This window comes from Protopterus annectens, chromosome 4.part0 (genome assembly GCF_019279795.1).
Source record: "Protopterus annectens isolate FY-2018-M chromosome 4.part0, PAN1.0, whole genome shotgun sequence".
In the NCBI taxonomy this organism is placed as follows: Eukaryota; Metazoa; Chordata; order Ceratodontiformes; family Protopteridae; genus Protopterus; species Protopterus annectens.
Window position 1 is genome coordinate 1,448,301,464 of NC_056733.1, and position 24,507 is coordinate 1,448,325,970.

The 24,507-nt window shown below is 45.2% G+C and overlaps 1 protein-coding gene across 5 annotated transcripts in view; it reads left to right on the plus strand.

The window, feature by feature from the left end:
* UIMC1 (ubiquitin interaction motif containing 1) overlaps positions 1–24,507 on the plus strand; it is a 2,105,680-nt gene that overhangs the window by 812,278 nt on the left and 1,268,895 nt on the right. For all 5 annotated transcript variants that reach the window (XM_044069293.1, XM_044069294.1, XM_044069292.1 and 2 more), the window contains one exon: positions 21,221–21,285. In XM_044069293.1, the coding sequence (XP_043925228.1) occupies positions 21,221–21,285 (65 nt within the window). The remainder of the gene's footprint in view (positions 1–21,220; positions 21,286–24,507) is intronic.

The following is a 24,507-nucleotide window of genomic DNA, read 5'->3' on the forward strand; positions in this document are numbered from 1 at the left end:
CTCTTCTGATCAGGAATTATCTTTACCTCCATATGAGGATTCTGATGCTGAGGAGTCTGTTCCATCTGCATCTCCTCCTGAGGATTATTCATTTGGAGAAACCTTGCATACTTTGAAGGGAGCATTTTCAATGGGAGAGTCAAGACTTGTCAGAATCAAAAAAGAGGCTCAGGGATTTCCTTCTTCTCCCTCAGCACAAGCCTTTAGCCATTCCTCCTGTTTTAGACATTGTGGATGATGTGTTTTCGGAGTCAAGCCTGACCCCTGAATCCTTACCTCCGGCTCCCAGTAAGCTTGACAGATATTACAGGGTCCCTGACTCTCATCAATTTTTATTTAGAAACTCTGCTGCTGATCCTGAGACTATTTCACAGGGTCCAAAGGGAGTTAAGGCCTCAACAGCAAAAAACCCTACCCCTCCAACAGAGATTCATGGGCACTGGACAGATGGGGAAAAAAGCTTTATACATCTGCAACCTTGGCAATCAGGGCCTTAAACTGTTAATTTCATATGCTTAAGTACCAACAACATGTTATGGGATTGCTGAAACAGACAATTATGTTGATTACAGAATGTGCAGAAAATAAGGAATTGCAGGAATTATTGCATGCAGCTGAACAAATTGGAAAGCATACTTTGCAATGTGGTTTTGATTCTTTGGAGGCCTCCTGCAGGGCCGCAGTTACTGGATCTGTGATTAGGAAGCATGCCTGGTTAAAGGAACACAATTTGCCTGATCATGTTAAAGCTAAATTGCTAGATGCGCCTTTACAGCATGATTCTCTGTTTGGTATTAAGGCAGAAGAGGTTTTAAAGAAAATGGAAGACAAAGCTAAGTCCATGCAAACTGTTAAAGATTTCTTACAAGTGCAGCCACCTAGATTCAGTAGACACTGGCCTACAAAAAATCGGTCCTTTCTTGTGTCAGACAGAGCTCAAAGGGGCAAATCCAGACTCCCTAAGGGTTCCAGGTACCAGGCTCAGGACTCATACAGGTCAAAGCAATGAGGTGCATCCACCTCCAAATCTGGAGGAGATAAAGCGTAAACCTACAGAAAGCAATCCCAATGACTTCCCTCTGCCTACACTAAGCACTTATTTATTGGCAGCACCCATAGGGGGAAAGTTAGCACTTTTTGCTCAAAATTGGCAGTTAATAACCCAGGACAAGTGGGTACTAAACATCGTATCACAAGGATACAGATTCCATTTCCACACTCTGCCAATGACAAATGGTTTGCCAAATCTGCCAAAAAAACAGGTTACGTCCCTCATGGATATGGGGGCCATTCAGACAGTACCAGAACAGGAAAAAGGACAAGGTTTTTACTCAAGGCTGTTCTTGGTACCCAGAAAGGACAAGGCCTGGCGGCCAATACTGGATTTATCGATGTTGAACACATACCTGGACATTCCAAAATTCAAAATGCTCACTTTGCAACAGCTTCTGCCCATGCTGGGCAAGAATGCTTGTCTGGTGGCTTTAGACCTGAAAGAGGCATACCTGCATGTCCCAATAAGACAGTCGTGCAGAAGATACCTCAGATTCAAGGCTGGGTTAAAACATTACTAATTCTCTGCACTGCCCTTTGGCTTATCTACTGCGCCCAGGGTCTTTACAAAGTGCCTGGCACCAGTAATTGCATTTTGCAGACAAAGAAGTATTCAAATATATCCTTACTTAGACAACTGTCTCATTCAAGCAGAGAACGAGGACACTCTTCTACAACACCTGGCATTTGTGAAAAGGCTTCTAACATGCCTAGGGTACACAATAAATTAAAGTAAATCACAACTGGTACCCTCTCAAAAGATAACATTCCTGGGTGCAAGCTTGAATACAACTGCCCAGATGGCTTACCTCACCCCAGACAAACAAAGGCAACTGACTACTTACTTCAAACTGATGGCAACAAAAACCCAGTCTTCTGCAAGACAAATTCTGCAGGCTCTGGGCTTCATGGCATCCTGCATCCTACTAATTCCATATGCAAGACTGCGTATGAGGAAGCTTCAGTGGTACCTAAAAAGTTTATGGAGTCAACATTCACACAGTCTGGAAACAATGAATCTGAAGTAGGATGTTCATTTGTCAGCAACCTGTGGGTTACGGATCCGATATCGGATCCGAGCCGGCAACTTGTTTCAAGGTAATGGATCCGAGCTCCTAGCTCCTCCCTTCACCCATAATCCCCTGCTAACCCTCCATGACCCCAGATCTAGTTTGCCGCGCTTGTGGATGGCTGGATCCTTTTGAGCTCGTCAGCTAAGTGAAAGTTTTACTATTTGTATCTGTACTTTCTTGGCAGAATTTTCTTCTTTAGTTAAAATTAATCAAGTAAAAGTGTGTAAGTGTTAGGCTCCTTATTTTTTGATCTTTAATTAGTTGCCCTCCCTTCGCTGGTCGTTAGTGTGTGAGTGTGTGTTGCGTTTCTTTTGGGGCCTGTGTGTGTGTGTAGTTGTTTTTCCTTTTTTTTTTTCAAAAAAAAAAAAAAAAAAATGGCTGACGCCCCAAAAGCCATATTTTCCAAATGTACCGAGTGTGGCCATTAGCTCTCCCCAGCTGATGGCCACACTCGGTGCGTTCAGTGCCTTGGGGTTGAACACCTTACCTCGGGCTGTACCATCTGTGCAGTGTTCAACCCCAGGGTACTGAAAGAGCGGAGGTCGAAGCTGGTCCTGGCGGGACTTTTACCCCCGGACTCGGCTTTGGCCTCCGCTACCTCTGCTGCTCCCATGGCTCCACCACAGCCTTTGGTCTCTGCCACTCCTGCCCCCCTGCCTCCGTCCAGGACACAAACTCCCACTAAAATGTCGGAGGACAGGGAGGCCAGGAGGGAGAAACCGAGGGAGAAGCACCACAAGCGGCGGGCCGAGACCACCGTTTCGGCCCCACCAGCTAAGCGGGCTTCTCCCTCCACTGCTTCTAGGGCTCCTCCTCCTCGGCTCCGATCCCCTTGTTTCTCCCCGGGGCCCGAGGAGGAGGAGACCCGATCTCCGTCGAGGTCATTGAGGCGGCATTCCAGGCCTGCCTCGGTGGCCTCTTCGAGATCTACTTTCAGTTTATCCGATGCAGACTTGGACTGGATGATGCGAAGATTCATCCAGGCCCAGCTGCAGATGGGAGTGCTCTTGCCTCCCCCCCCCCAGGGGGGGAGCTCGACACCCTTTTTCCACCCAATTGCTCCTTCTCTGGATTCGGAGCCGAGCAGCGTTGGAGCAGGGGGTGGGTCTGCACTGACAGTACTTGGTACTTCGGATCCGACCCTGCCCTCGAGCCTGTCGGATCCGACCTCTCGGAGCCGTGGTCCGAGCTTCGGATCTGGGGGATTCAGTGTGCCTTCGGCTCCGTCCAGGTCGGAGCACACTGGTCCCTCAGATCCGACGGTCTCGGCGCCGGCTCCGATCCCTTCATCGGATCCGAGTGGGAGCCGACTTTCGGATCCATTAGAGAGTGGCTCTCCCTCTGCCTTCGATGTTGTGGAGAGGGCTCTGTTGAGAGCATCCGGACCCCCGGTCCTTGCATTGGCTCCTACCTGCAATCCCTCTCTGCTGGGCCAGGCTTCCATCACCCGGCCAAAGGGACAGCCTGCTTCGATGTCACAGATGGTTCCACTGGAATAAGATGTTGCTGGCGAGGCCTCCTCGGACAGTCCCCCCGAGGAAGCTCCCTGCAAGCATAAGTGCAAAAGGAGGCACGTGGACTCCCCTGAGTCCTTAACCGAGGACACAGACTTGGAGGAAGGGGAAGGCTCCCCAAGATCGCCCCCTGAGGATGTCTCCTTTGGAGACATCATGGAGATGCTGAGAATCAGAGGTGGGTGGTCTGCCCCCAAGTCGTCCTCTGACGAGTCCGTGTTTCTGGAGGCATTCAAGGCAGGCCCGTCTACCTCTTGGGTGTCCCCTCCAGCCGACCCCCTGGTGGACCTCATTACCACCAGGGCGTGGAAGGATCCGGACACCGTGGAGCTAATACCGAAGCGCCCGGATAGGATTCTTAGCCCCCCCTCAGACCAATCACATTGGAGTAAGGGGCCCCTCGTAGATGCCATGTTGACGGCGGCAGCCACTAAGAGGGAATTGGCTCAGGAGAGCCCCTCAGTCCATCCACCGAGCAGAGAGTCCCGTTTGATGGACCTCTTAGGGAAGTGAGTCTTTAGTTCAGCGACCTTCTCGGTAAGGTCTCTGAACTATATGGCACATGTCGTCAGGATGCAGTGGGATCTTATCAAAGAATACGCTGCATCCCCCCCTGAGTCCATGTCGGAGGATGACAAACAATTGTACTCCACCCGAATGGCCACTCTGAGATCGATTTCAAACACCTCTATGCGGCTATTGTCCCACCCAACAGAGGGAGCCACTAGGGCTAGTGGAGCAGGCCTAGTCATGAGACGTCAGGCCTGGCTCCGTCATTGCGATTTTGCGGAGCCCTTTAAAGCGTCCATGTTAAGTTGTCAATCTCTTGTTATGTTGTTATCTAGGCCTAACTTCAATAACACCCTTCTCATAGGACATCTAAATATACGAAGTGTAAACAACAAAGTACCCTACTTACATGCCCTCTTAGACACTCACCACTTTGATATTCTGTGCCTCTCAGAGACTTGGCTAAAGCCAGCCACCAAAGACATTGAGATTATTCCCCAAGGCTATAATTTATATAGGCTTGATCGTTCTACACATAAAGGTGGTGGAGTGGCAATTCTCTTTAAGAACCATCTTAACATCTCCACCCTCCCAGCCTGTCCAACCCAGGATGTTAGAGCTGAAACCATCATCGCTAAACTCCAATTAAATGCACAAAAAGCCCTTTACATCATCTGCATGTATATACCTCCAGGCAACAATATACCCATCTTAGAAGACTTTCTCAGTTGGGTTTCCACTAACTACCCCCAAGAAACTATAATTCTGGGTGACTTTAATATAGACTGGAATACTATTAATAGTGAAAACCCCTCCTGTCATATAAACCTACATGGTTTTACTCAATCTATTACCACTACAACAAGGCTTAATAAACTAAGTAAGAAACATAGTATCTTAGACTGGATACTCATAAACAAAGCCAATGTCTCATACAAAGTAGGAACAATGCCCGATGACCTTAGTGACCACTGCCTAACCTTTATCTCTAGAGAAAAGACTGACTATCAAAACCTCCCTAACACTAGAATAATACGCTCTACCAAACACTTTAAAACTGACTCATTTCAAAATGATCTCAAAACATGCAACTGGAACCTCTTGAAATCACTTCCTCTTAATGAAGCAGTATCATTCTTCAACTCAACCTTCCTTTCCATTTTGAATAAACATGCCCTGAACGCTCTATTAGAATGAAGTCTAATATAGCCCCATGGCTCTCTAAGGAAACAAAGAAATTAATTCATACTAAAAATAAAATTTGGGCCAAATGGAGATACCATAGAATCAGCTCTGATTTTCTTCACTTTTGCCAACTTAGGAATCTTACAAAAAAAGCTATAATCTCTGACAAAAAAAACTACTACTGTGAACTTCAAGAAACCCATTTTAATAAACCCAAACAATTCTGGTCTTCTGTCAACAAACTCCTTTCACCTGGAACATCAAAAACTCCCTCCCCTTTAAACGCAGACCCAGATACCCCTAACCATACTGCAAACACTTTCAATTCCTTTTTTATAGAAACCATTCAAGCTCTTGCTAGACAACTGAACACCAATAACTTTTACCCTCCAAATAATCTAATTGACTCTCCCCACAACTTCACTCTTCATCCTATCTCTACCTCTTTCATCTACAAGCTTATTCTCAAACTGAAACCCTGCACCCCTCTGCTGACAAACTCCTTCTCTCTTTCTTCAAAAGGCTGCTAAACAGATTGCATACCCTATATCTATACTCATTAATAGGACGATCCAAGAGGGAACCATACCAGATATATGGAAAGTCTCTCATATTATCCCACTACACAAAGGTGGTAGCTCTATTGATTACACTAACTATAGACCTATTGCTCTTCTCTCACCTCTAGCTAAGATAATGGAGAAATGTATCCATCAGCAACTTGTTCAGTATCTCTCTTTAAACAACATTATAGCCAACTGTCAACATGGCTTTAGACCTCACCGTAGCACCTCCACTGCCCTCCTTTCCTTTGTTGATACTATTAACAACTATCGTAACTCCAATCTTTTCTCCTCTGCTCTCTTCATTGACCTCTCTAAAGCCTTTGACATGGTTAACCACTCTTCCCTCATTAATATCCTTCAATCCCTCTCATTTGATATCCTGGCTATTAAATGGTTTACTTCTTATCTAAGCAACAGACAACAAGCCGTTCTTTGGGACAACCATATCTCTTCCTTATTGCCTGTTTCTATTGGAGTACCACAGGGCTCCATTCTTGGGCCACTTCTCTTCTCCCTTTACATAAACGATCTTAACACTGTAATCCCTCAAGCTACCTGCATCCAATACGCTGACGACTCCACTATTATTTGTTCAGCATCTACCTCCTCAGAACTACTCTCACTAACTCAAACTACCTTCAACACTGTAGAAACCTGGTTTACTAGACGGTACCTCCTCCTCAATGCTAAAAAAACTAAACTGCTCCTTTTCACTCCTACCACTCGAGCCTCCCCATTAAACTTCAACATCTTGTCAAATGACACCACTGTCATCTCTCCTGACCTGACAACAAAACTACTAGGAGTAACCATTGATAACAATCTCACTTTTGATCAACATACAAACAACATCATCAAAACAGTTGGCAAAAAAATAGGATCATTATACCGTATTAAGCCATTTCTCACACCTACTACCAGGGCTACTATCGCCCACTCCCATCTGATATCTACTCTCTTTTACGCATCACCTATCTTCACTAACCTTAAGAAGGCTAACCTAAATAAACTAGCAGTTTGTTACAATAGCATTGCCCGCTTTGCCACCGGTAACCCTTTCAGAACACATCACTGTCATAACCTAAAACTCCTAGGCTGGCTAGAGCTACAAAACTGTCTTATGATCTCACAACTTACTATTGCCCACAAGATACTTTACCAACCTGATAACACCCCTATACTCTCTAAACTTTTAATCCCTTATAGTAATCTTACCTCCCTTCGATCTTCTTCTAAACTCATGACCAAATCTGTAAAATCTCATAACTTAGCTGGTGACTCTCTGTTCACTAATACTGTAGGTAGGACATGGAATCTGCTACCCACAGATATTACTCTAATCTCTTCCTTACCACTCTTCAAACAAAAAATCAAACTGTACTTCCAAAATCACTGGCTTTGTTCCTGTAGGACTCCTGACTAACCTTTTTTTCCCCCCTACTCTACCTTAACTACTTACTGTCTTATTAGCTACACATACACTTACTTTTTTTCTTGCCCTGTTGCTCTCCTCTTATGCTCTGACTCACTCCTCCTTTCTCTCCCCTGCCCTCATTTCCATTCTTCTTTTTCTTCCCTTCTAGACTTTTGTTTCTCTCTCTTCTCCTCTCTTGTATTTCTACATTAATCCCTTTTAATCTCTTGTTTTACTTCTTTCTCTCCGAATTAATGAAACTAACTGCTAATCTTTAGCATTTTATTTTGTGATGCTACTACTGACCTAGTGTATTTTGTGTGTGCCTTAAATATTTGTTGTTCTTATTACTAAATGTATATTCTTATTGTACTTAAATTTTTATTAATATGTCTTGTAGTTTAGTTTTATGTATTGAGCTTTTCTCCCCGGGCCTCTACTGAAAATGGACATATATCCAGCTAGACTAGCCCGGTAAACAAATGTAAAATAAAATAAAATAAATAAATAAAATCTCGCCTTCATTCTTGCTTGATGGGTTCGGAGCCGATCCTCGGCTCCGACTCGGCACTTGCTAAGCTCGAGAGTCACTTTTACCAGCTCGAGGCAGCCCCATATCCCATGATGCAAGGCGGTAAGTACCCAGATCTCGTTTGCCGCTTCGCTGATGAGGTCCTCCTTTTACCAGCTCCTGGTAAGTGATTTGCTACTTTGCTATTTTAGCCCCCTTTAACAAAAAAACCCTTTATTATTAGTTTTAATTTAGTTTTAAACATTTTCTGACAGAAAATTCCCTGTCTCTTCTTATTTTTTTAGTCAAACTTTACCCATCCCACCCCCCCCCCTGTTAGGGTGTGTGTGTGTGTTTCTAGTTATACCTTTTTGGTATATTTAATTTAATTCCTTTGACTGGTGTGTGTGTGTGCTTGTGTTACACCATGTCAAAAGAAAGGGTCTCAGGCTTTAAGAAGTGTGACTCGTGCTGTCAGAAGATGTCTCTGACAGACGGTCACACTTCTTGCCTGTATTGCCTGGGGCCTCTTCACCTGCAGGACTCCTGTGCTATATGTCATTCTTTCAGCCAGAGAGTCCTGCAGGAAAGAAGAAATAAATTAATACTCAGGGGCCTTCTTAAGCCGGAGGGCTCTCCGGCTAAGTCGGCTCCATCCAAGACTGCCAAGTCTTCCAAGGCCCAGGCTTCTGTGTCAAAGCCTGCGGCCTCGGCTCCGACTCGTTCTGAGTCGAGATCGGCTCTGGCTGGAGCCGATTCTGGCTTAACTAAGCCTTCGGTTCCGACCACCATGTGGCTCAGGCATCGGTGTCGGCTCCGATCGGCTCCGACACCGTTACTTTTGTGGCTGTATCGGCTCCGGCTGGAGCCAATGCATCGAGGCTACATGTCGGCTCCGATAAGTTGTCGGCTCCGACAGGTTCAATAGTTTCATCGGTTCCGATGGCTCCTTCGAGGAAGAGGTCGAGGTCTCCTTCCTTGGAGCTTATCGGCTCCGGCTTCACCTCTCCTCTCGGAACGGAGCCATCGGAGCTGATCTTCAAGGTCATCCAGGCTTTCTGACCATGACTTAGAGAGAGTGGTCAGTAGATTACTTAAGTCACAGGCACTGGCCCAAATGTTACATAGTCCGTCTCAACAGACGACTATTGGTCCACACCCCGTTGCAGTTCCTCCTTCAACTCTACCCCAGAGCTTGGAGTTGGAGTCTTCGGGAATGGTTACTGCTACGGCTGCAGGACAGATACCCCTTCTGTTCCTTCAGCCTCTACTCTTATCTCTTCTTCGAGACCTTCCTTAGAGGGATTCGTGGCCGGGCTTCCATGGTCTCCTCCGAGGGGTGAGTGGCATCGACCCTTGTCCGAGCCCGCTCTTCCCCTTGGAGCCTCGGCCTTGGTGAGCTCGGCTCCGACATCTGCCTCGAGACTTCCCTTCGGTGGTCCCTGGAGTTCCTAGCTCTTGAACGGGTTCTCTCGGACCTGCCTGGGAGGGGAGCATTCGAGGTGATGAAGAGTGTGCTGGCCACTGGTATCAGTCAGCAGTCTGTTCCCTTAGCTCCTCCCTCTATAGTGCCTGTTGACATCTCTGCCACTTCTCTTGCTACAGGACCCAGAGATCCTCCGCCTCAGGTTTCCCCATTGGGAATTTCCCCCTCTTCCGAGGATTCTCCTGATGTTTCGGGAGATCCTCCTAGGAAGAGGACTTGTAAGAGGAAACATGTAGACTCCCCGAGTCTATCACTTCAGATACTGACTTTGATGAGTCAGAGGGATCCCCAAGATCCCCCTCTGAGGATGTCTCCTTCTCAGACATCCTAGAACTCCTTAGACAGAGGGGAAACTGGCCCACCAACAATCCCTCTGAGGATGAGTCAGTATACCTAGAGGCGTTTGGATCTCGGCCCTCCACCTCCTGGGTGTCTCCACCTTTCGACCCCCTTATGCAGGTTATTGCCCGAAAGGCGTGGGCAGCTCCTGACTCTGTAGAGCCAGTCCCTAGGAGGCCTTCAAAATTTATCACTGCCCCGTGTGATAAGCAATTCCTCACTAAGGATGTCCCCGCTGATGCCATGGTGGTGGCTGCTGCCACCAAAAAGGAACTTGCAGATCCTTCCGTACCCGTCCATCCTCCTAATAAGGACTCTAGGACCATGGATAGGTAGTGGCGGATGTTTTCCTCAGCGACCTTTGCTATGCGTTCGCTGAATTACCCATGTCACTTCACCAGACTCCAAAGGGATATCCTTAAGGAGCTAGGTGATGTTGTTCAGGATCCTACAGCTGCAGGAGCTCAGGAAAAAATTGCTTCGCAGCTAGGAACCCTTAATTCCATTGCAAACTCCTCCATGCGGCTAATATATGTTGCTGATGGAGCGAGTAGGGCCGCAGGTACAGGTGTGGCTCTTAGACGCCAAGCCTGGATGCGGCTATGTGACTTTGCAGATCCCTTTCTCCCTTTGATGGGTCAGCTTTGTTTGGCCCTCAAGTGAAGGAAACTTTGACCAGGTGTGAGCAGGACGGCAAGACTCTTTCTGCCGTAGGAGTCCGTTTTTCCACCCCACCCCTTCTAGACCTTACCCCAAAGGACAGAAAGGTGGCAAAATGTGGTTCCGCAAATCCCAAGGAGTCGCGCCGGATTCACGTGGTCAGTTTACCCCTAGAGGCAGAGGGGGTAACAACAACAGACGCCGCTCTAGAGGCAGAGGGGTCCAAAACCAGGGAAACAGAGAGCCTCTCTCTGACAAGCCCTTTCAGCATCCCTGAGATGTTGCCCGGCTGTCCCTCCTTGGAGGCAGTCGGGGGAAGATTATCACTGTACCCAGAAGCCTGGCATTCCCTCACTCAAGACAGATGGGTACAGTCGATCATATCCAAGGGTTACATAATTCCTTTCGAGGAAAGTCCTTTCCCTTCAAATTCCCTTCCAGATGTACCACCCGGTCTAAGGGAAATTGCAGAGTTAGAAGTCTCAAAACTACTGCAAAAGAGCCATTCACCCAGTCACAATAGACCATTCACACCCCGGAATCTACTCAAGGTTCTTTTTGGTCCCCAAAAAGCGGGAGACTGGAGACCAATATTGGATCTCAGCAGACTCAACAAGTCTGTGAGGAAGACAAGATTCCGAATGGTCACTCTTCAGTCAATTCTGCCCTTCTTACAGAAGGACAACTGGATGTGCTCAATAGATCTTCAGGATGCGTACTATCACATCAAAATTCACAGATGCTCCAGGAGATTTCTCCGCTTTCGGCTGGGGTCCAGTCATTTCCAGTTCAGAGCCCTGCCCTTTGGTCTCACTACAGCCCCCAGAGTGTTCACCAAATGCATGGCAGTGGTCACGGCTCACCTGAGACGTCAAGGATTCCAGGTGTTTCCGTATCTCGACGACTGGCTCCTGTCAGCCACCACCAGGCATCAGCTTATTCAAGCCAGGGATTACACAATAAATCTTTGTACTCATTTGGGCATCTCGATCAACTTCGAAAAGTCATCCTTATCGCCCTGCCAGTCTATTACTTTCATAGGCGCAAACTTAAACACTGTTCGAATGTCAGCTACCCTTACAGATCAAAGAGTTTCAGACATTCAGACTCATGTCAGGATCATTCTAGCCAACAAGAAAGTACAGGCCAGAATGGTTCTAAAGGTATTAGGCCTCATGGCTGCGGCCATTACTCTTCTTCCCCTGGCTCGCTTCTACATGCGCCTTCTTCAGTGGATGCTGTTCACACAGTGGTCATACCAACAACTTCCAATGCATCACCAGATTCTGGTGACACAGACTTGCAAAAATCATCTTGCTTGGTGGATCACATCTCCTCAGCTTCACCAAGGCAGACACTTTGTACCCCCATCCCCGATAGCCACTGTCACCACGGATGCCTCCCAGATCGGGTGGGGGGGGCATTATCAGGGCAGGATGGTTCATGGGACGTGGCAGCTGTTCGAGTACCACCTGCACATAAATGTCCTGGAGATGAGAGCAGTGCTTTTAACGTTGCAAGCCCTCAACGACTTTCTTCCCGTAGGGACAATTGCAGTCCACACAGACAACATGTCTGTAGTTTGGTATATCAACAAACAGGGTGGAACCAAGTCCTACCCCTTGTGTCGAGAAGCGCTCAGACTATGGCAATGGGCGATCTCCTCTCATCGGTTTCTGGTAGCAACGCATATCCCTGGGAAAACCAACATTGTAGCGGACAGATTGAGCAGAGCTATTCTCATGCCTCACGAGTGGTCTCTCAAGCAATCTATAGCGGAAGAGATTTTTCTGGAGTGGGGTCATCCATGTTGCGATCTTTTTGCTACTCCCCAAAACAGCAAATGCCCAGACTTCTTCTCTCTCTTCCCTCTTCCAGGCCATCCCCCCAGAGACGCTCTGACCCAGGATTGGCCCCAGGGACTTCTTTATGCCTTCCCTCCATTTCCTCTGATCCCTCAAGTTATCCAGAAGGCAACCGTTTTGAGAGCCAAATTGATTCTCATTGCCCCTTACTGGCCTCGACAAGTTTGGTTCCCGTTCCTCCATCGTCACCTTTTGGTGCAGCGTGGCATCTGGACCCAGTGCCAGATCTTCTGATTCACCAATCCGGTCAGCTGCACCGGTCTATCCCTTCTCTCAACCTCACAGCATGGTTGCTCCACTTCCTTCCTTAGCCAGGCTTCCTTTGATCTCTAACCCAGTTAGAGACATCATAGTAGCTTCTTTAAAATCCTCTACGAGGAGGATTTATGCAAGCAAATGGAAACGTTTCTCTTATTGGGCTAAGGCCAAAAGTATTGATCCTTTCACTGCCCCTATTCAGGCAGTCCTGGACTTCTTAGCAGAGATATTTCATGCAGGCTCCTCTTCTTCCACAGTCAGAGTTCAATTGGCTGCTATCTCGAACTTTCATGTCGGGATCGCAGATCACAATATTATGTCCCATAGGCTCTGCAGGGCCTTCTTGAAAGGAATTTTCCTGCTAAAGCCTCCGATCAGGAATCCTCCTCCTCAGTGGGATCTAAATTTAGTGCTGACATCCTTGATTCTTCCCCTTCGAGCCAGCTGTTTCTTGTTCCTGAAATTTCTTTCTTGGAAAACTTTATTCCTAGTGGCTATTACATCGGCCAGGAGGGTGTCTGAACTTCAGGCTCTATCAGTTCGACCCCTATTTGATTTTTCACAAAGACAGAGTATCATTGAGAACTAATCCGACCTTTTGCCTAAGGTCACTTCAAAGACCAATTTGAATCAATCCATTGATCTCCTGTATTTTTCCCAAACTATTCAGACAGAGCCGAACAAAACTACATTATCTTGATGTCCACCGTCAACTCAGATATTATTTGGACAGAACCAAAAAATTTAGGAAATCTGATCAACTTTTTGTTTCCTATGCAGATAATAAGAAAGGCCTTCCTGTTTCTAAAGTAACCTTGTCTAGATGGCTTTCTTGGTCATCTCTGAAATTTATCTGCTCAGGGGAAAACAGCTGTGCTCAAAACCTAAAGCACATTCAACTAGGAGCTTAGCTACTTCTACAGCCTTTCAAGCTAGACTTCCTTTAGACACTATTTGTGCAGCGCCACTTGGGCCACTCCTCATACTTTTGTTTCCCACTACAAATTGGACTTGGCCTCCAGGGACAGAGCCAGTTTTGGCTCTACAGTCCTCAAGAGTCTGTTCCATTGAGCCACCCAGGATAGAGGTGCTAGGGACGCGGTCCCATCAAGCAAGAATGAAGGCGAGATTGACAACTTAACATTAAGAAGTTATGTACCTACCATAACGTTCCATGTTAGTTGTCTTCTCGCCTTCTTTCTTGACCCTCCCTCCTTCCCCAGGCCTGGACAGACCTTTCTATAAGAAATAATTATGCTGAAGACCATTCAGACCTGGTCCTTCTTCCATCCTGTAAGTTTTCTTCTTCCTTTTGGAAGTGTTTTTATGCTTGGTGCTATTGCCCTTTGTCATCAAACGAGATCTGGGTACTTACCGCCTTGCATCATGGGATATGGGGCTGCCTCGAGCTGGTAAAAGTGACTCTTGAGCTTAGCAAGTGCCGAGTCGGAGCCGAGGATCGGCTCCGAACCCATCAAGCAAGAAAGAAGGCGAGAGAAGACAACTAACATGGAACGTTATGGTAGGTACATAACTTCTTATTCGCGAACGCCCCTTTTGATGGTTCTGCCCTATTTGGCAAAACAGTTCGTGAGACATTTGTCCAGAGCGAGAAGGACGGGAAGACGTTGTCTGCCGTCGGAGTCCGCTTCTCTGCTCCCCAGCGGTCCTTTTCAAGGAACCAAAAGGGTCAGAAGAAGATGTGGTTCCAAAAATCACAACATTTCCAACCAGCTCCGGACAACCAGTCCTACCGTGGCAGAGGTGGACAGGGAGGACGCCGCCCCAGGGGCAGAGGGGCTCCAAGAAACTTTGGGTCCAGAGAACCTTTCTCTGAGCGGCCCGCGCAGCAGCCCTGAGGGGTTGCCCGGCTGCTCCACTCTGGAGGCAGTCGGGGTGCGCTTTTCGAAACACCTAGCGGCATGGGAGTCCATCACAACAGACCGCTGGGTGCTTCGCATCATATCCAGAGGGTACAAAATACCAATACTCCATGTCCCCAAATCCAAGAACCTCCCTGATGTACCACCCGATCAGAGGGAGGCCGCAGCTGCAGAAATTCATCAGCTGCTAAGAAAAAGAGCCATCCAGCCCGTCCCCAAGACCAGCTCGGATTAGGGTTCTACTCCAGGTTCTTTTTGGTGCCAAAAAAGACGGGGGACTTGAGACCGATCCTAGACCTTTCCCGCTTGAACCTGTCAGTAACCAAGGAAAAATTCCGGATGGTCACTCTTCAATCTTTCCTCCCCCTTTTGAGGGAGAGCGATTGGATGTGCTCTATAGACCTCAAGGATGCGTACTACCACATTTTAATGGACAAACGATCCAGGAGGTTCCTTCTCTTCCGGCTGGGGGCCAGTCACTACCAATTCAGGGTACTTCCCTTTGGCTTCACCACAGCCCCCAGGGTGTTCACCAAGGTATTAGCAGTGATTGCGGCCCACCTGAGACTCCAGGGAATACAGGTCTTTCCGTACCTGGACGACTGGCTCCTGACCGCACCAACAAGGCATCTACTTTGCTCAGCCAGAGACTTTTCTCCATCTAGCCCCACAGTTAGGCATTACTATCAACGTTGGCAAATCTCTACTGGCTCCGACGCAGGTCATAGAATTCATAGGTGCCTGAATAGACACCAGAGATTTGCGAGCCTTCCTAACTTCCGAGAGAATCCGGAACTTACAACTTCACGTGCGGGCTATCCTCCATTCAGAGGCTTCACCAGCGGAATTGGTCCTGAGGGCACTAAGCTCCATGGCGGCAGCGATTACGCTCCTTCCATGCGCCCGTTTGAACATGTGGGTACTGCAATGGACTCTGCTAGTGCAATGGTCCTTTCTATCCCTTCCTCTCCACCATCCCATTGCTATCAGCAAGGCTTGCAGGAGGGTGCTACTATGGTGGCACCAAGCCTCGAACTTCCATACGGGCCGTCCCTTCTGCAACTCTCCCCCTCTCGCCACGGTGACCACGGACGCTTCCCGCCTCGGGTGGGGGGGGTGGGGCATTATTCAGGCAGGACAGTCCAAGGCACGTGGAACGATACAGAGACCTCCCTGCATATCAACGTTCTGGAGATGAGAGCGGTGCTGTTGGTGTTGCAAGCACTTCAGGGCTTCCTCCCCACAGGAACGATTGCAATTCAGTAGGACAACATGTCGGTGGTCTGGTATATCAACAAACAGGGGGGAACCAGATCTTACCCTCTATGCCGTGAAGCCATGAGAGTGTGGGATTGGGCAATCTCCACCAACCGCTTTCTGATTGTAACGCACATTCCGGGGAGGACCAACATCCTAGTGGACAAGCTCAGCCGCACCCTTCTTACCCCATACGAGTGGTCTCTCAATCCTCTAGTAGCGAAGCAGATATTCGCAACATGGGGGCGACCCTGCTGCGATCTTTTTGCATCTCCATCAAACACCAAATGCGACAATTTCTTCGCTCTAATCCCCCCTCCAGGGGAAACTCCAAGAGACGCTCTGGTGCATGCTTGGCCACCCGGTCTACTCTATGCCTATCCTCCTCTACCACTAATGATACAACTCTTAAAGAAAGCCTCGCTGTTGGGGAGCAAGATGATTCTCATTGCCCCATTCTGGCCTCGGCAAATTTGGTTCCCTTACCTGTGGTCTCACCTTGTGAATCACCCTTGGATTCTAGATCCCATTCCGGATCTCATCTCCCATCCGTTGAACTTACCAACTCCAAACCTGGACAATCTGAAACTGACAGCTTGGTTGCTCCAGTTCCACTCCTAGTTAGGACTCCCGGTATCTCTTCACCAGTCAAAGCCATCTTCGTGGCAGCGCATAAGCCCTCCACCAGGAAAGTGTACCACAGTAAATGGAAACGTTTATCCATCTGGGCGGAGCATCACGATCTAGATCCCTTTACGGCTCCTCTTCCATCCATATTAGACTTCCTAACTGAACTCTTTCAGGAAGGCGCTAGTTGTTCAACTGTCAAAGTGCAATTGGCAGCCATATCACATTACCATGTGGGACATGATACAGGGCCCTTGATGTCGGCCAAGTTGTGTAAAACCTTTCTCAAGGGCACCTTTTTACTTAGACCCCCTGTAAAGGAAGCCGTACCCCCCTGGGATCTTAAATTAGTTCTTCAAGCCTTGACTGCTCCACCCTTTGAACCCGCTGCTTCAGTAGATCTCAAATTCTTGTAATGGAAAACAGCATTCCTTGTAGCCATCACTTCAGCGAAAAGAGTGTCGGAGCTTCAGGCTCTCTCTGTGAAGCCTCCTTACCTGATCTTTCACCCAGATAGAGTGTACCTCAGGATCAATCCCTCCTTTCTTCCCAAGATAGCATCAGAAACCAACATAAATCAATCCATAAATTTACCGGTTTTCTTCCCTAAATATCAGAATAAGGGAGAGTACAAGCTGCACTCACTAGATGTTCATAGGCAGCTTCGCTTTTATACTCATAGGACAGCTGGCCATAGATAATCCGACCAGCTGTTCATTTCCTTTGCCAAATTTAACTTGGGGAAAGCCATCTCTAAAGTATCTATCTCGCTGGATTTCCTAATGTATCCTACTGGCGTATCAAGCCTCGGGTAGACCCGCACCAGAAGGAGTTCGTGCTCATTCCACCTGCTCCATTTCTACCTCTGTGGCCCTCAAGTCTAGAGTTCCATTGGATGATATTTGTTCTGCAGCCACTTGGGCTTCATCTCATACCTTTATTAACCACTACAAACTAGACGTGCTTTCTAGAGGGAGAGCATCCTTTGGCTCTACGGTGCTTTGTAATATCCTTCCATGATGGCCACCCAAGGTGCAGGTAGCTGGGGACTCTGTCCCACAGGCTGCTGACAAATGAACATCCTACTTCAGATTTAGAAGTTATGTACTCACCATAACGTTCCATCTGAGTAGGTAGTTCATTTGTCTGCAACCATCACCCCCTCCTTCCCCCTGACCTTCTTCGGATCTACTAGTAGTTAGATATCCTTTGTTGGATATATATTGAGGGGCAAACTCGATCTGAGGTCATGGAGGTTTAGCAGGGGATTATGGGTGAAGGGAGGAGCTAGGAGCTCGGATCCATTAGCTTGAAACAAGTTGCCGGCTCGGATCTGATATCGGATCCGTAACCCACAGGTTGCAGACAAATGAACTACCTACTCAGATGGAACGTTATGGTGAGTACATAACTTCTAATTCCATTCATTCCCTGCCTGCAACAGGAGTTTCTATGTTGGGTAAAGGCCTGTCAGCAAAACATGGGACGGCCCTTCACTCTACCCCCCACCAGCCAAACTTTAACAGAAGCATCAGATTATGCCTGGGGGGCCCACACGGCAGGAAGATGTGTTCAGGGCATATGGGCACCAAATTAAATGCATCTACATATCAACCAGAAAGAGATGCTAGCTGTTCAAAATGCCCTAACAGCCTTCAAGGAGTTACTTCATCCAGGACAACTACTGATAAAGACAGACAACACCACAGTCATGTGGTATATAAACAAGCAAGGGGGCACACACTCCTACCCCCTTTGCAGATTAGCTATGGCACTGTGGGACACAGCTTTGACCTACCAAATACATCTTCAAGCTCAATTCCTGCCAGGAAAACAAAACACTCTGGCAGACGATTTAAGCATAAACTGTATGGATCCTCACGAGTGGAAACTAAATCCACAAGTCTTCAGCATGATAACAGAGGAATGGGTGAGCCCTGACATAGATCTATTTGCCTGTCCTCAAAATTATCAACTGAAAAGATTCTGCACAAGGACTTATCATAGACAAGCATGGAAAGTGGACGCCCTATCCTTCAGTTAGAAAAACCTATCAGTTTACGCCTTTCCTCTTCTACCCAAGGTCCTCCTAAAAGTCAGACAAGAGAAGCCAAAGATGATTTTAATTGCCCCGGACTGGCCCCGCCATTACTGGTACCCAATCCTAAGGAACTTTTCTCAATAGCCAGCTTGGACCTTGCCTCAAAAACCACAACTACTGTCCCAGCAAAACAATCAGATCCTGCACAATCAACTACAGACTCTGAACCTGGCAGCATGGCTAATCCTGTAATCATACAAACGACACCTCTCAGTAAAGCTGTGATGGATGTCATTTTAGAAGCCAGAAGGCCTAGTACTAGAAAATCTTATACTGACAAATGGAAGAGATTCTGTGCTTGGAATCAAGCACAAGGAACTGATACAGCAGAACCACATATTCCTCCGATATTACAATGCTTAACTGAGATGCTTGACAATGGCCTATCTTTCTCATCAATCAAAATCCATGCCTCAGCCATTTCGGCTCATTACAATACAGAACCACCAAGCTTTTCTCATCCTTTACTAAAGCAGTATCTTAGAGGAGCCAAAAATTTAAGGCCTCCTAGAAGATCACCCTTACCTGCATGGGACCTCAGTTATGTGTTGGAAAAGCTCACCCTGCCTCCATTTGAACCAGCTGCTACCGCTGATATAAAGTTCTTATCATGGAAGACGGCTCTGCTGCTAGCAATTACTTAAGCAAGAAGAGTTTCAGAGCTACAGGTCCTCATGGCTGTAGAGCCTTTTATCATATTTTACCCAGACAGGGTGTGTCTGAGGACAAATCCTACGTTTATGCCTAAGGTCGTTTCCAGTGTGGCTCTTAACCAAACAATTCATCTGCCAACTTTTTATCCAAATCTACATAAAGGGGAGAGAATTCTGCATTCCTTGGATGTACGCAGACAGCTAAGATTCTACCTGAGCAGAACTAAAGCTCTAAGAAAAACTGAGCAATTACTAGTGTCATATGCTGCAGGATCTGAAGGAAAGGCTATTTCAAAGCAGACAATTTCAAAGTGGATAAGCCATTGCATCCGTTTCTGCTACTTACACCATGGCAAACCTGTGTCCAAGGGCATTAGGTCTCACTCCACCAGGGCTGCCGCTACTTCAGCAGCCTTTCTCAGAGGAGTACCAACCAAGGACATTCTAGAGGCTGCTACTTGGAGTTCTGTTCACACCTTTACAAAGCATTACCATTTGCCTCTCTACTCTAAGTCCAGGGCATGCTTTGCCACTGCAGTGCTGCAGGGCCTTATAGCCTCACCTAATGCTGTTTAGCTCCAGCCTCCCAACCATAGCTTTGGGATTCTACCCAAATGTAATGACTGCAACAGTGAAACACAAAGAACATAGTACAGTTGTATACGCTTACCATAAATGTAGATGTTTGAGTGTTTTCACTGTTGCAGTCCAGGTTACCCTCCCGCCATCCCCCTGTCCTTATACAGTTTATCGTTCCTTCTCTATCTTCTACAACGTATGTGGTGTATTTGCTTGTAGATGAAGGTAAACTTTATATTGATGCATGTATATATATAAATATTTATAATATTGCTACCTTTTGGGGGCACCTGATATCGGGGGCAAGAAAAACTAAAGAAAATGGCATCGGCTGCATGTTTTATACCCCTGATGTCATGGAAGAGGAGACAGCAACCGATGCAGGACCCAAGACTTTGGAATTCAGGCCGACTGAGGGCAACCTGCCAGCAGATTATCCAAATGTAATGACTGCAACAGTGAATGCACTCGAACATCTACATGTATGGTAAATGTACAGAACTGTACTTTTTCCTCCTCTTTATTTCTTACACAATTTACAATTAATTGGGGTCATCCAGCAAACTTGATCTGAGGTAGTTCAGTCAGGAGAGGGGAATTGTGGCTAAGGAAGACGTCAGAGCTCCGGGATCCAGTGCTATGTTTAAAGGCACTGAGGTCAGAACTGACCAGATCTGATAACCCACATGTTGAACCAAATGGAAGTAAGGTGACACTGACCTAGCATTATGGTAAGTACATAACTTTTGTATTAAGTAGTAAAACCTTTGTGTAATGTATAAAACTAAAATGCTTTTGACATATGCAACCTTAAAAAAAACTGTCTACAACATAAGAATTTTATAAAATGTATTAAAAATAAATATTATAAGCAAAAGTTGCTAAGTTTTAGCAGGTTTGAAGGATTACTAAATGTATTGTGAAAGGACAAAGTTTATTGAAGATTTTATGTTTATTTATATATTTGTTGTGGAAAGTTTTTGTTCGAAAATCATTATGCACCCGTTTGTTTTGATAAGTGTTCTAGGATTTTTTGGCTTCATCAGCACTATCCCATTTTCAGGCCGATGAGACATCAGTTTAATCAAAGAGCACCTCAAGAATACAGCCTTTCTTTCATTCTGCCCTTTAGTCAGTACTACAGAAAATAATCTAAACACTGAGTATGAGTGTGTAACCCATGGCTACTGATTTCCCCAGCTTCAGTGACAGTAATGTATGGGTATTTGCTTCACTGGTAGATCTCGGACTACAGCTGCAAACCACCCAGTGTTCCTTTTTGCTGTTTTGTCATTTGTTGTTTATTCTCCAGCTTGGTTCAGAACTGTTGGCAAGAGAAATCAAAATGTAATGATTTTGTTACTTTTGTTGCCTTTTTCTCTTATTGTCTTGGATCTTCTAAAATTTGGTAAACTGTCTTTACATATTGGTGGGAATGATCAAGATGTAAGTTTGCATTTAGTATGTATTGTAATGGTAATGTTTATTTGCAGTAAAAACTGACAGTGTGGTTTAGATTTGATTTGAAGAAGTAAACAGTGTTTGTGATTTAACATCTGTTTTATCTTACCTCATATTCCACCATTTTCTTTTTATCTTTAGTTTTTGGATTTTCTGCATCCTTGTATGATATATTGACAGTGTCTTCATTTTTATTTTGTCTGTCTTTTTCTTTAACTTTTTTAGTCATTAATTGTAGAAGAAACTCCTGTAGTGGAAGAAACCCCTGAGGTGAAGAAGACTTCTATGAGGTAAGTCCTAGATTTTACTGGTTTACAGTTCCGTTACTGATTTTATGTTACATTACTTTGTGTCCCATACTCATCTGTTTTATATAGGTTTATTGTAATGGGCTATCTGCAGCAAGAACACACTTATGACATTCTGCATTATTTTCTTGTTTTTAACCATGTTATTATTTTTTTTTAATTTGCCTGTGTTTGGTGTTACTCTATTTTATACATTATTTATTATATTATGTTAAGTAATTGTAAATGTATGTCCTTGCAGGATACTTCTGTTTTTCTTTTGACACTTTTATGGATACATTCCTGCTTTGTTCTGTGCCACTGTCCCTCCATTTGTATTAGAGATTGCATGTGCGGCATAGTTATAAGTGAAAATTCTGCTGCAATCTTAAACAGTGGAGTTACAAAATCAACAAATTACCAACAAGTTATCAAACCAAAAGAAAGTAGTGCAAAAAGCCTTCAGACTTTGCCCAGTACAGTAAGGAGATCAACTGAGTCCAAAAAGAGTTCACTGAAACAGTGAAAAGAAGTAAAGTTTCCTTCAAATTAAAATTTGACATTATGGCAGGTGATGGTAATGTGACTACAACCACATCTTGAAAATGACAAACAAGAATATACCATAGTACAAAATGGCATGTATCACTACAGTGAAGCCAGCAGATGTAACTGTAGCACTAGCATACAGATTTGGTGCAAATTTATAACCACAGAGGGGGGACCCCATGTAATCTTCCTCATTGTGCTGAAGCCCCACCAACAGTTACATCCAAGATGGTCTCTTCTGCATCAGTAGGATTAGAAACGTGTTCTTTGGGACCAGATAAAGATGTCAGGGATCCTAATGTATGCAGTCAAAATAGTCTAGTATGCACTATTTACACACATTGCTTACAGGGTATTAAAAACTGGCAGTGTTGCTAATACTAGGAGGGACGTTATTATCCCAGTTCTAAGTCAGCACCCTTCCACAGACTTCAAGTAATTAAACACCAATTAGATTCACTAGCGTATTGGACAAGATATGCAGAGAATCATAAAATGACATGTTCAGGCAGGCACAAGAGTCCCTGTACTCTCTGATGTAACCCCATATAGTTTTCTCAAATGTAGATCTTGTATGCTTAACCTATTTATTTTATTTATTTATTTATTTTATTTTACATTTGTTGACCGGGCTAGTCTAACTGGATATATGTCCATTTTCAGTAGAGGCCCGGGGAGAAAAGCTCCACATAAAACAAAGCAGAATATTGCAATTACAGATACAGTTCACTTGTCAAACATAATAATTGTATACAAATTAACATAGTAGTTACGATAAACAAAATAAAAGTTTTTTTTTTTTTTTTTTGACCAAACACTAATAGAAGAGAGAAAGCAATTAGAAGGGTGTGAGACATTTGAAAAGAGTTGTGTAAATGTCACAGAAGAACAGATATTTATTTACAAGTCAGGGACACATTTAATGGCAGTGACCCATCTATAAAGCAGTGACACATATGTAAAGGCCTTCCTGGGTACATTTATCTTTATCTGTAGTAGTTTCTGTGAAGAATGAGTTTTGTAAAGTCTCAGGATAGCTATATGAGCAGATTAACAGAGGGGAAGGAGGTAATGGTCTTAAAAGTAGCTATGAGGTAAGTAGTATTTAATGCTAGACTTTGGGATAACAGGAACAGGGATGTCAGTCAGGGTTGGTACAACCTCATAAATTTTATAAAGAATGTGGCCACACCCTGCATGAAGGCTCATTTGTACAATGATGAATTACTGTGATGTAGCTAAATCTGAAATTTGGCACTGTGTGCCATGACAGCAGTCGTATGTAAACTCAGGGATATGGTAAAGAAGCCAGCTTGTGTCCAGAGTTGAATTGCATGATTGTACACAGTAGGTATGATTTAGGAGGATTCTTTTCCTCCGTATGCCGTGTCAATCCCTCAAAGCTTAATTCTGGGGGCTTTTCCTTTTATGCATCTTTTTATTATGTCAGAACTGACTCCATTCCCTGCTTGCTGTGTATGCATATTACTGCAGACTTGAGTGTATTGTCCTTAACTGCTCTGGCACCTCCTCCCTTCAAACAATGCTTAATTTTCACTTGAATTGCTCAGTAGAAATGCCCTTGCTTTCTCCAGCTTTATTACTGTTGGGCAACTGTTAACAGGTGGTAAAACAGAAAAAGACATTAGTCCTTGGAGATGGTGATTTCACATTTGGTACCCAAATAGCTACTGCTGTCACCTGATCATCTGTGGGCTTGAGATCCATGGCAAGAGGATAATTATTCCCCCTTATGCAGCTGTTATAAGATAACTTATGGAGTATTGTTCAGTTTTGTAATCTGGTCACATAACATGTTGCAGTTAGAGGAAGTGCAAGGATGCCTCTCAACTAAAAGCAAATGGAGTCATAGCAGCAACTCTGTCTGCACTATATGTTACTGTTTTCTTTGAATTCCCATGCCTGACATTCAGAGTAGTAAAGGGCCTCATGCTATTTGAAATCCTTTGCTAAGACTGTCCCCCTGAGACCAGAAAACAAGAGGACATTCTGCCTCGGTAAATGTTAATATCAACTATACCATGAAAAATTAAAATTTTGCATCTCATACTCTCTTTCTTATGGTATAAACTACCTGTTTCTGTTAACTCTGCTCATCATTTGATTCCTTCAAAAAGGAACTGGTTTGACTGTACATGGGTAACTGCAAGTTCCAACATGGGATCCAGGACATCACTTTTCTGGATGGTCAAGCAGAGTTTGAACTTGCTTATCAAGTAAATGAGCCTCTCTTTGTGGTCCCCTTTCTTCACTTCTTTTGTTGTTTGGATCATTTTTCAAAGCAGCTGTCGTAGAAAATTTAACTAAATCATTTCATGACCTAAGCTCCTAGATCTTCAGAGTATTCGTTCATTGACTAGATTTCTTTCATAATCACCATAGCTATTGAATTGTCTGTCTACAGGTGATGCACAATGTTTCCATCTATTGGGCTTGCCAATGTTTTATTTACTAGGAGAAAGTATGTAATGTTGTATTGACTTCTTTTGAACAGCCTACTGAGGCAACTTGAAAATTGCTTTATAAAGCACAATTTACAGTGCAGCTACTTTAACTAGTAGTATTTCAGCTTTAGTGTCTTTTGTGTAGTGAGTCTTAGTGGTTTCCCCCAGTCAGTCTAGCTTCTGTATGCTGTTTTTCTGTGCAAGGTTGTTT